This window comes from Meleagris gallopavo, chromosome 13, assembly GCF_905368555.1.
Source record: "Meleagris gallopavo chromosome 13, MGAL_WU_HG_1.1, whole genome shotgun sequence".
NCBI lineage: Eukaryota > Metazoa > Chordata > Aves > Galliformes > Phasianidae > Meleagris > Meleagris gallopavo.
The window spans coordinates 2493438-2506744 of NC_139416.1; the positions used below are offsets into that span (position 1 = coordinate 2493438).

General features: G+C 39.0%; 1 protein-coding gene and 1 long non-coding RNA gene across 3 annotated transcripts in view; one reads left to right on the top strand and one right to left on the bottom strand.

The window, feature by feature from the left end:
- The window catches only part of SMPD3 (sphingomyelin phosphodiesterase 3), a 111882-nt gene that overhangs the window by 25127 nt on the left and 73448 nt on the right, over positions 1 to 13307 (bottom strand). The window contains exons 2-3 of the mRNA XM_085234626.1: positions 11262 to 12886; positions 941 to 1016 (exon numbers count right to left, since the gene is read on the bottom strand). Coding sequence (XP_085090752.1) covers positions 941 to 1016; positions 11262 to 12599 — 1414 coding nt within the window. The 5' untranslated portion in view covers positions 12600 to 12886. The remainder of the gene's footprint in view (positions 1 to 940; positions 1017 to 11261; positions 12887 to 13307) is intronic.
- The window catches only part of LOC146543465 (uncharacterized), a 177871-nt gene that overhangs the window by 17307 nt on the left and 147257 nt on the right, over positions 1 to 13307 (top strand). The gene's annotated exons all lie outside the window — the stretch shown is intronic.

Below are 13307 nucleotides of genomic sequence, written 5' to 3' on the forward strand. Positions count from 1 at the left end.
ACTTCACTTCAAAACATATGCATAAGAACACTAAAAATGAAACAGAACTACCAGAAGTTACTAACTTTTCCTGCTCTCTCTTCCTGGAGTTGGTTTGTAAAATGGAGGTAAGGTCACTGTCTAGTTCTGCCTACTGACAGGAGGAGAGCCAAGTGTTGAGATACTATCATCAGAAAGGTTTGCGATGGTTAAAGACGAAACAAGCCCAGCCACAACCTGATGACCTACATGAAATTCCAGTCTGCTTATAATGAGCAGTGGAATCCACATATTTCACAGTCAGACATCTGCTATTAAAAAACATCTCGTTCTTTTGTGTTAATTCAATGAGGATTTTTAACAAATCCTTCCAAACCCCACTTAAGCGTTATTGTATCTTATCTTTAAGGATCTTAGAAAATGCTGTTTCACAGAACAAAGGAGACATACTGTGCTGGTTCCTGCTGTAACAAATGTAACAGTGGGATTCCTTCTAAAACACATCTAAGAAAAATTTTGAACAACGGTATTAACTTGCTAGCTGTTTATGTATGAAATTGGCAGGTAAAACCAGGGAATTCAGGCTTCTTTCAGCCTTTGATTTCTGCTTGCATAACTTTAGTTTATACAGTAGCCACTGTATGGGTTCATAAATGCAGCTAATGGTAACAGTAATGTATTTGCTGAAATAATGGTAATTGGTCAAGAGAGCAAAGGGAAGAAAAGTTCTTAAGGGATTTTTTACACTGCTTATCTTGTAATACTTAATTACTCCAAGAGAAAAAATGCAAAGATTTTGTGGAGTATTTGTCTATTTTTCTTTCTTCACTCTTTCACCACTGTCCTCAATGCACACTGCTCTTTGTGGAAAACACTGGATGAGCAATGCTGGCAACTTTTGCACAATACCAGCTGTAGCACAGAAAAGTGACAAATTGTGAGAAGCAAATTAAGACAGTACCTGCAATAGCTTGCAAGTGAGTGCAGGAAATGTATCCCACAATTCTTTGGTCCTGAGGTGTACTTCCCACTTGCACCTGAAAGGAAAGGAAGAGATAAAAGGTCATTAATGGAGGAGCTCATACAGCTCCACTACCAACTGCAGTGGTGCAATGCTCATACATGCCACCAGCCTTTTTCTTCATTTTTTCCACCTAGTTTGCTTTGGGAACACACAAACCCCTCAGGAAACACCTGATCGTCACACTTAGCATTACTGAGGTCCCATTTTGCATCTAACACACACACCCCTTCCTCATCACCACTGCTTTAAAAAAAAAAAGCCACCATCACACACAGACACAGTTTTATCAGTTTACTAGGACAGGTGAAAAAAAACAAGAAAACTAAGAACCAGCTGATCAATTCTATAACTGGAAAGCAGGCTTTGAAGCAAGTGAATTTAGAAGTCATTTGTACTTACCAATGCCTTGTTAACTTTCAGTTTTTGGCCCAGCTAGAAAAGCATGCGATAAACATCTTGGATTATTCTGTCCTCAAGTCTGTTTCATTCTCATTTAGACAGGATGAATATTGATGGTGCTCCTAGTGCTGTTTCCATAGAATTAACCTCCTTCATGGAGGCTGAAGGCAGAGGAAGATGAGGAAGATGTACACATCAGTGTTGGATTTACCTCTAAGCTAGGGGATTCTGTTAAACTCACAAGAATGTAGCAAGATCTCAAAGAATACAGAGATCCGCTGGATGGCTGTCACTGAGTACTGCAGGAGTTTGGCTGCAGAACTCTTCCTCCAGCAAGCTGCCTTGGACTGAATCTGTCACAGTGTCAGAGGTGAATTAGAAGGAGTATCATTCCAATTTCTTACACAACGTATGTGGTTTCAAGAGAAAACTGGGGAACCGTTTCTTTAAGTCCAGGGCAGGCAGGTGCATGAATACTATTTTCCAAACTTAGTAACTCAGAATCAGATTTTGACGTCAGCATCAAAAACTGTCGTAAAGTCTACTGGTTTGCAATTTTGCAATGACTCCTTCTGCAGCAAAGAATTGTGCATGTGATACATCTTCCATTGTTACCTAACGTAACCACACTGAAAATACTGCATGTAAAGTTCTGTCTCAGAGCAGGAATGTGCTTCTTAGCATCCTCTTAGTGCCTAATGCAGATGGAATCATTTTCCAGAAAAGCATAAAAGATTTAAGTCTAAAAGCTGAATGTGCGAATAGAAGTTCTAGTCATTTGAGAAAAAGAAGTCAACTCAAATTGGCTTTAGAATTTCCTGTGCAGCCTTAATGGAGTGCTTCACAAGACCTTGTACTCTAAAGCAAAGTGATATGTAGCACCACACACATATTAATCAGAAATAAGAAATGCAGTGTCCCTGTACATGCATATCTAAACTGAAACGGACTTGGGATCTGTAGCTCTCCAAGAGTGACAAGAAATGGCCTAGACTAACTGCAGCTACCTGCAGGTGTGTGGGCACAACACACACCACCAGAGGGACAGCACCCCTTGGCTGTGCACTTGGTAGGAACAGAATGCACCTCTGAGGGAGATGGGAGAGGTGCTCTCATGAACACTGTTCTAATTTAAGAACCAAACAAGAACAAAAAAACAAGAGCAGAAGACATTAGTGTAATTCATTAACATAATTAGCATTGGAAAGCGCAGAATGGAAGTATACCCAAAGCTGCTCATCTCCCAGATTTCCCATTTCCTCCAACTTCTTTGACTTGTGGGTTTTATTTTAAGTGGCAGTATTGATGTAAACAGCCAAGCAGAGTTGTTTTGAGTATAATCATAATGGAGGAAAATATAAATATGACAACTACTAAGAGAGAGAAAATAAATATTCTTAGTCAGTCCCCAGCTACGGGAAAAACATTAATACATTAAATATGGTTTGAAATAAAATAGTAATAAAAATCTGATTATTTAGTCTAGTTTGGTATTTCACAGATGAAAAAGGACAGTGAGGAAAACTACTTGACCTCCCAAATACTACAAGCCCTGTAATTTTGTGCAGAAACATTCCTTTGTGTGGCCAAGTGCTGTAGCTACATTTAGAATACTCCATTTTCAAGGCTATATTATATTGTGGTGATTCTGCCCAACCAACTTCGTGGCAGTCCTGCAGGAAGAGAACACCCACTGTTCACTTCAGCCTGCAACGTGGATCTTGGCAGAAAGGTTCCACTTCCACCAAACCAGGTCAGCACTTGACAAGTAAAACGTACTTCTTGCTTCTTAGTACAGAAGGAACTTCTAAATTCATATTTACATAGAAAATATGTGTAAGTAAATAAGCCAGAGTAGTTCATTCCTCATAAGCCTAAACATAGGTCGACTTCAGTTGGTCTACATTAGTAGATCAGTATCAGTAACAAATTCATAGATACACTTTTTTTTTTCTTATAAGGAAGTATTCAGATATTGCATTTTAAAGTCTTAGATGTCTTGTGCACCACTTTGCTACTTATACAGAAATTTATTGTAAAGCAATACCTAAGTCTAAGTTCCCAATTTTCTAAAATAGGTCAGTCATTACAAGAGCAAAAAGTCATATGTGCTATACTGTTAAACTCTCAGTTACCTTGAGATTTAGTAGCATCTCCTCTATAATTTCTGAGTCGACAAAACTTTTTCAATATTATTACACTGAAGTATGCAAAATTCTTAATTCTAATTCTTACTACATTTGCAAAGGCTAAGTAATCAAACTACTCAAACTTCTTGAAAAGTAAAAGCTCGAAGTGCATTCTCTATTATAACACTGAACATCTGTATTCTCTTAGCTGCTGGAGGGGGAAGAAGCTCTCTGCAGATGAGAAAGAGGCGTTTTTCTCTTAAAAAACCCTACTAACTCTGCTGTGGTTGTATTTGGGCCTGGAAATCAAAATGCTAGTTTCCACTGCAACATATTTACATTAGTTCCCTGCCTGCGAATTAAATAAGCAAGTGCAAAAACTGACAGCTCTAAATTTTTCTTTTTAGTCACAGGAGACTGATATCAAGTACTTTTCATTAAAAGATTCCTTATGACTTTATGCCACAGAGCATTTGTAGAATACACTGGAGATACCATGCTGACACTGTCATCTGCAGTGCAAAATTGTGTAAATTCCTATTGCTGTGTATTGAAAGCTTCTCCAAGACAAAGTACTACTCTGTCCTCCAAGTGGATGGGTAGCAGGTAATAAATAGTGTTAGTGAAAGAAATCGAGTTAGCAAGGCTGCACTGGAAGGATTCTTGTTGACAAATTTCTCAAGTAGCAACAGTTGAAATTTTACAACTAGAGTGAATGAAATAACTTTGAATTCTATCACATTACTTGCTGTCATGGGAATTTACTGAGCTAACTGGAAAATCTTGCACATTTCATGTTTATCATTCTCCAGTATAGAAAGTATACAAAGCTATAACATGACAAGTATGGTCTTGAACAGTTTACATTTATACACATCTGTCCCAGTAGTGCAAAACAGCTCTAACCTATCTGAGTCTCAATAGATATGCAAACAAAGAAACAGGGTAATGCTACCTAAACACTGGGGGCATTTCAGTACCAGCTTAACAAATAGCTTCAGATCTGCCATTGCTGTGTTAGCAAATCATCAAATACCTGGAAGTAAACATTCTTTTATGCTTAAAAATTGAAGCTGTACCATTCAGGAAAAAATCACACTCAATTAAAGATTCGAACAAGATTCTTAGACACTGTCCAGTAATGTGTAGACAATAATAGTTTGTTAAGAGAGAAGCAACCTTTTGTGACATTTTGTAGAAGCTTCACAGCACCTGGAGGTATGTAGCCATTCTAACTAGGCAATTTCTCAACTCCTGTGTGTGCCCTTTAATACAAAGGGTTTACACACATACGTGTTTAAAGGATATGCCTCTGCCTTTTCTTTCATGGGAAGGAAAACCAGGTGTGCAAACCAGGAAAGAACTAAGATTTTGGCATACCAGAGAAAGAGCTGGAGGGCTCATCACCCCACAGTCAGCATGCACCAAAAAACCCAAAGGTAACTACTCAGGGAGATGGGCTGTTACACAGAACAGCTGTAGCTTTCACCATTATGATTCAATTACATACTGGTCCACAGATGAATCTCACCATTCATTTTATCAGAGTATTTGACAATTAAATTGTCACTTTTGTTACTAGAATAGATGTGAATTGTAGTACTGAGTCCTTCTCTATCTTGTGAGGAAGGCATGTCTCCAAAGCGTACAGCTCTATGGCAAACGAGTTTGTGGTCATGACATGAACCAAGCTAATGATGTTCTTATTAGGAGTTAAAACTAGTCAGGCTAAAAAGCACACCTGTATGTTCCATGGAAAAAAAACCCTTCTGCTCTGCAAACTTATGAGGAGCATCATCTGTGCAGGGGCCAGAAGTTAGTTCATCAAAACACCACAGAGAATAGGATCAGGGTACACAAACAGACTTTACAGTAGATGTGATAGTGACGTACTCCCACAGAAACACTCATCTTGCCATACGTAGCCAATATTAGTAGCACTAAAAATATGTGAGGAGAAGTTTAATGAATTATTGCAGATAAAGCAACTGTATGCACACAGGAGCCATGTTTCTGCATGCTCCTGGTTCAGGCCTGGGATGATGCTCTGAGACAGCCAGGTAGCAGCACACAGCTCTACCTCCCATTTCAGCTGCTAGGAGAATGTTATAAGACCTCCTGTGTAAATACAGTGAGTAGCATTAAGGAAGAAAAAAAGAAAGAGATAATACAGCTTTCCTCTTTCAACTTTTCTGTAGTCTCTGAGATTGTATCAATTCCTCATAGACTTTTTTCCTCCCTTCACCTCCTTTTTAGCTATTTTCCAAGACTAAGAGGAAAGTCAGCACCAAGCTGGAATACCGAGTCAAACTGCCCTAATTCCCCCTCCTGTTCAGAGATGATGCCAAGGAAAAATTGCAGCTACTTATACTTCAAACATTCCTGTCCCACAGAAGTGATTTAGATTAGAGGTAACTTGCAGAAAAGATGTACTTTATTCCTGCACCCTGCCCTCTTTGTTGTAGTTATTTTTGGTGAGCGTAGAGCCATTGCAAAACCGTGCATCCTATATTAGCACATTGACAACTCTGCTTTTTGCCTTCAGGGATGTGTAGTGACTTCTAAAGAAGATATATTAGTTAAATTATTAATATATGATTATCAATATAATTAAGCATATTAAATAACTTTTTTAAAAGTTTTACATGTTAGAGATGAGCACAAAATTCTGTTTGGTGCTTTGCAATTCTTTCTAGCCACAGTAGTGCTTGATCATTTCATTCTTTTTTTTTTTGTAGCTGTTATGTGACAACAATTGCTGCTCTAGCAGCTGAGAGAATTAGCTATTTGGCAAAGCTTCATTAAGTTTATTTTTGAGAGAAAGTGGCTGTAAATTGGTGCCACAAATGAAGGGCTCTTCCTCTTTTGAAAAGGATAAAGCCTACAGCTCTCTCCAGCCTGCATTTCATCCTCCACAAAAGTTTTAGCATGTCCCTACTAATGAAGGAGAAAAAGGTCATGATTAATAGCTTACATTATATCAAGGTGAAGTAAACATGGTAAAGTATCATGGGTAGAGTTACCTCTTTACTTTAAAAAAAGAAAACCATGAAAAACCTCTCAGCAAGTTTATTGGATTCTGTCCAATTCTTGCATTAACATTTTAAAGCAAAAGCTGAACACGTGGAAAATGTTTAGGTTACCCTCCGAAGTTAAATGGAGTGGCTTTACAGTTAGCTAAACAAATTCATGAACAGCACTACACATTTCTTTTAACATCCTGGGATAACTTGAATATAGGACAACTGATCAAGGAGAAGAAGATCTGAAATCTCCAGATGATCTCTTACTGGCCTCAGCAGCCATCCTGCTTTTCTGTGTAATCTTTAAGGTTATATAGGTTTTGCAGCTGCGTAGCATAAGTTAGCCCTTCATAACCATCCACAACACAGGAAAGCTGTTATGAGAACATAAAGAAAGCCTAAATGACCCAAGTGGAATTTACATGCATCAGTAAAATACAAAAGAATCAGAGAGGGTAATTCAGGGAACCTGCTTTTATCATAAATAGCAGATGCTTGGGAAGTAGCAAGTAGATTCTGCTTGGAAGGAATCTTTTACTGTCTGTTAAAACCATATCACCTCTTTTTGAGAGCAAGGCTAGGTTTGCACATAAAGCAAAGGTTGCTAGGTTTCCTTTAAAACAAAGAATAATAACATGTTCTCTGCACAGTTACTGTAATTCCTGTGAACAGCAGTAATTTTCAGAGAATTTGAAAACTAAATCTGTTAATAAGCTTAGGAATTAATATTAATTAAACACAAGTTCTTTCAGAAATTGAGCAAAACCCACAAGACTTACAATTTTTCCTTTTTGATTCCAACAGTCTATTATTCAAACTACCCACATAAGACTGTGGTTTTGCTTTTGCTTTGTTATAATACTGTGCCTTAAGTCAGAATTCTTATTTCTGCTAAAACCAGTGTTCTTGACAGATGCCAAAGAAGCGAACAGTCTCCTCCCAAATTACAGTATGCAGAACAGCCATCTATTCCATATACTTCCACATCTCCCAGTCTCAGTGGGAACAAAACCACTCCAAAACCTCTTCTCATTTAATAACCATCTTGAAAACCTCTCTCTTGTTGACCTCTCTTACCCAACTGTGCATGTACCTATCTTGCACAGTTTAGATATGCATTAGTTACAGCCATTACAATTTAAGGCTAGGGAAGAGGAAAAATTCATCTGGAGAAGTTTTGTCAATTGGGTGCATCTGGAAAAACCTGGACAGACTCTCCAATCCAGGTGCTCAATGGGTGAGGTTATGGGTGAATTTTCTGCTTTTATTACACTAGAGCCCCAAACTTGCACAGCATCCCAGAAAGCAATATAACTAAGGATATTGTTGCATACCACTAGTGCTGTCTGAAGATGAATGTTAAGACTTTGAAACCTTCTAGTAACTTACAAACTTGTGCTCTCACTAATACATTTAAACTTGATTTGACTGCAGTATCATAATCCAATTTCTGCAAGGGATGTGTATTTTTAAACTCCCTTTAAATTCATCAGAAATACTCAGAATTAAAATTATGTAGTGTCAAACCAACAGCTGCAGAAAACTGAGACTGCTGCAACACGCTATATATAGTTTCATGCAAGCTCGTTTAGAATCCCCAGCCCAGGATAGCATCTGTGTCACTCACACTTCTTTCTTCTATCTGTAGCAGAGCAGCCGTAAGAGACAGTGAGAGATATAAGACCTACAAAGCAGGCTCAAGGGTTCTTTTCTTAGGCATTTTAAATTAATGTGAAGTGCAACACTAGAACATGGAGTCACAGTGGAGTCTCCCACGAGCCCTGCCTGTCAAAGTATGGAAATAGATTGGCTGATTTATATATTTGCTGACTTCTCCTCTGAGCCTTCAGCAGCAAGTATGAATAGTGGTTCAACACTTCAGACACAAAATTGTCACTTAGGTGCAAGTTATGTTTCCCCCTTATTATATGCTATTTTTTTCTGTGACTGCGTTCCTTCTGTGTCCCACTGAAAACCTCTTATACTGGACACAGAAACACTGCCAGAATTTGAAGAGATCAAAGTGTTGAATATAAATTAGTCCTCCACTAATGTAGAAAACAGGCTTTACACAATAGTTGCTGACAATTGTGTCATCCTGCTGCCTTCATCCCGGCCTGGAGAACATCAGCCTATACAGACGAAAAAAACAGCCTATGATCTCTGTCAGGAATGTGCTAGCAACAGCACCTTTTGTGGCAGGTATCTTTCGGAAGAGAACAGAGCAAGACTAGCTGGATTCCTTTGCACAGGTGTTCAGATATCTCTTAGGTAGCATGAAGTCATTAGCCTGTAATTTGCTTCCTTGTCTGTTTGGTTTGTTGCTGCTGTGACACCCCAGTTGTTAAAACCAGATTCAAATCACCTGACCTTCCTGGGCTATAGCTTCTCCTTCTGTTAAGCAGATAGCAACCTTTCTTTGTTGTGCACTTAGAGATGTATGAATGAAAACAGTACATAAGAGCCAATCATTATTGTAGCTCCTGATAATAATCCTTGAGCTGGATAAGTCTCTCAGGTAAAGTAATTCTGTGTGACTAAGCAAATCTTTCAAATCCTTCCAAATCTCAACCTGAACTTTACAATCTAGATGATGAATGCAGAGAAGAAAAGATGGGGACAATGGATAATTTCCTATTCACTGGAAAGATAACTTTCCTCCAAAAGGAAAAAATGTACAAGACACAGACCCCAGACAGCAGGTATCTGTTATGTGACACAACTCTCCCAGAACAGTTTTGCCTTTCCATTCAAAATAATTCCATTTGCATTAGAAGTTTGATTCTGAGACCTTTTATTTATCTCAATAGTTAGATCTGTAGCAAGGAGATAAACAGTACTCATTAAATGATAATCAACCATTTCCTTCTCTGAACATTCCTCTGAATTTAGTTGTTGGGTCTTCTCTGGGGTTTTGAAAGATTTAAATAAAGGTTTCATCCTCCCAGTGACTGGAAACAAGGTGATTTTATCTGTATTTTCAGAATGTTCAAGTCTCCCCTCACTTCCTTTTCACACTTTTTTAAGCAGCATAGAAAGCAACTGGTCCTTTACTCAGAGATGGCAGCTATGCAAGAACAAGCTTCTAAAGTATACTACAGAAACAGTATTCAAGTAATACATTTCCTACTCCAGAAATAGGAGCGCTGTGCTTTCCACCAGAATATAAACTTAAAGAATTTGCACAGGTCAGAGACAATTAACACCATGCCACTACTAAATGCGAGGCACTTAGGACGATGGTGTATTTTTGCAAGGCTGTATTGCTATCCTCGAAATCACACCAAGATAAACTCTAATGTAGGATTAGATTACAGCACATACGTAGAAGGTAATGCATGAGCTGTCCTTGGCCAGTAAAAGAAGTATCTAAAAGCAGTGATAAAAGCTGCCTGTTTAGAACAGCGAAGTACTGGCCAGAAGGACCCTTTGATTCTCCACCCTCACTGTATGATCGTGGTTAGCTTGCTGCTGTCCCCCTGTAAGACTTGAAAAATTCTGAAGTGAAGGAATCGATTCTCAGTGACTTCAAAAACAAACCAGGCTTTTTGCTTATTGTAGCTTTTGTCTCAGGACTCCACACACATGCAGTTAGATTAAGCACTACATCAAGAACAACAACCTTCAAACCAATTTTGTTTCAAAGCTAAAATAGATCGTTCTTACTTATTTTTCTTTTTTGATCAAAGAAGGAACTGATTACTCATACCAACGTACAATTCAGAAAAAGCCATTTTGTATCAGGACACACTCAGCTCAAAATTAACAGTATTTTATGTATAAGATGCAGTAACTCAGAATGACACAGATCCAAGGTAAAACAGTCTCTTAGCTGGGACAGAGTTTTGTGATATTTAAGAGATAGTAGTCATCGTTGAATCTTCATATTAATTGGTCCCTATTCCCTGCTTAACTGTAACATTATTTAACAACTTGAATCCCTAATTAAGTTCATCATCCCAGTGGAATTTTTAAAAGAGGCTTAATTTTCTGCAAAAGAAATGGAGACATTACTGTGTGCCTAGAAGGGTAACAAATCATTGACTCAGCAACAGGCAGCTGAAGGCAGATTGTTTTTAATCTCTTAATCCATAATATATGCATATGCTGAAGGACAGTCTTTCTTACCCTGGTATACTGCACAACACACGTGTTTTTTGCACACAGCACTTCATGATGAAAGAATAAACTTCATCTGGTTGTAAAAAGAGTACAGTACAGATCATTTAGATCCAACTTTTTGGAAAACCTGTATATTCAGATATAAACAGGCTTTTGTTTATGCCACATACTATTATCAAAGAACGCGAGAGCTAATACTTGCTTTTTTATGCAACTCACAGTAACACAGAACACATGGCCTAGCATCTGACAGTAATGCCCACTGTGCTGTACTTGTGTTATGACATTTAGAACAAGTGCATTTTATTGATGAGGTTTTTGGAAAAGGAAACTAAAATTCCACAAAAATTACTTCAAATTTTGGTGCTTAAAATTATACTCTGGTCTTACCTCCCTCATTATTCCATGCACGTCCAACACTTCGACATTTTATCTAGGCCACAAAACTTATAAATCAGTTATATCAGGTAATCTAGACCTGAAAATTGCTTTCTTTAAACAGAAACGACTGAGAGAAAATAGCATAACTCGTCACATGTGTGGAGTCAATATTTATGGCTTCAAGAAAAAAAAAAAAGCTCTTACCTTGAGAAACAAGGCTCCCTTGGAAGCCAAGGAGTCCGTTCCTCTTCCATTGGGATAACAGTGATAGGCAGCATCCATAACAGGATAGCGGCTGGCAAAAAGTAGACCACTGTTCACAAACTTAAAGCTACAGCAGGCATGGCAACCGTAGACCCCAACATCATAGACAATGTATTCAAAATAGTGATGAAGCTGCTCTTTCAATTTCTCTGCAGCTCTTTTGTCAAACACTTCCTGCAAACACAGAAAGTCCAAGTTGGCAGGGAAGAAAGCAGAGATCTCATGATCAAAGGTCTCATCCATATGTTTCTTTTTCCGTACTGAAGTCTTCTTCATGATTGAAGCTTTATAGAGGAGCTTGTTGTTAACAGTGCTTTGGTCCACTGTCCCATCTCCAACACGAACCTTAACCAGTGACTCTCTTGAGGCAGAGTAGCTGTCTAAACTGCCGGAATCTCCATCCTTCTGTTTGTGGTTAGGCGTTTTTGAGATCTCTGTGTCGCCTTCCAGCGAGTGTTCTGCCGTGCCGCTGGCATTAGCCTGACCATTGACAATGTCTGTTTCTATGTCTGACATGTGGCCGTTATCCTCTCCGTTTATGCGGACAATGCAAGTATTTTCCTCTCCTTCATTTGGCTCTCCAGATCCAGCTTTATCATCTCTACCATCCTCACTGTTGTTGGAGCCAGAATTGTCTCCTTTGTACTCCATTGATGTTGTCCTTTTCATGCCAGCGTTAACAGTACGATTAGTGCTATCTCCACCCTGGGGGGACACCAAGCTGCTGAAACTCGCTGCACTTATGGATGTGTTGGTAGGAGAATCTATATATATTTTGATCTGTGGTCTGCTTGCCCCATTTCGGATCCTTCGGCCAATCTCTTTAGCCCTAGCCTGTGTGTTGAAAACATTATTAAATCTTGCCAGAGAATCTGGCAGCAGGCAAACGTTGGCACTGCCAAAGCAAAAGCTTTTCCCATTCCCTGCAGCCTTCCACTCACTGAGCAGCGCGGCTCCATTGGCATGGCTCTTGTCTTTTAGTCTGGAGTAGATATATGGCCTTCTGGCTGACTGGAGAGGGGACCATAACAAGAAGCCTATCAGAGCAAAAGGAAGAGAGGCCACCAGCAGCGCCAGGTAGATGGGAGTGGTGATAATGATGCAGAGTGCATGGAAATAGCATGGATCGTCTGCTCTTTGACGCTTTTCATAGGTAGTTGGAACAAAAGAGGCCACAAGCCTATCTGCAAACCAGTAACATGGGAAAATTAGGCCCCAGGAAAAGGAATGCAGAACTGACAGAAAGCTGTTGGGAAATGGGGAAGTATATAAAACCATTGCAACTTAGTTATGACAACAATTCAGGGCCTACTACATGGTGTCACTGTGTCAAGCATCCATAGCAACACTGGGAGAGGTTTGGGGAAAAAAAGGTCCAGTCAGAAGTTTGTTTTTTCCAGTAAGAGTCAATAACAAAACTGTAAGAGCACCATTTCACTGTGTTGCAGTAGAAAGAAAAGAAGGCCACGGTTTCTGTTTGGCTTTTTGGCATCTGTATTTGTCAGAGCATGTCATTGTTCACTGCACGCTGCCATAACGAAATGCTCCAGAGACAAAAAGAAAATCTGTAAAAACAAGAGACATAATGCATATGTAACAGTTACTAAAAGTTTAAAGCAAATTTTCTCATACTGGTATTCCGTACAGTTTAAATTATTTCCCTTTTTTATTTAATTTAGAATTTTCAGCAGTTGTACAGACCATGGATCTAGAGCAACTCCAACCATGAGAGACTGGTATTTCTGTAAATTATGAGAGATGCTCTGAAAGTAATGCTCCCTGTTTTATTATGTTGGCCCAGGATGCCAGAGGTAGATGTTGGTACTTCAGTAGAAGTTGAACCTTCCCACCAATATCCTTTTCCATTTTGTTGCCATGAGACAGATGGCAGCAGAGGGGCAGTATGATAGCATGGCGTCTGATGTAAAAATGCACTTGAAGCAACAGAGAGGAACTGAATTCCTCAGTGCAGAAAAAATGGCACCC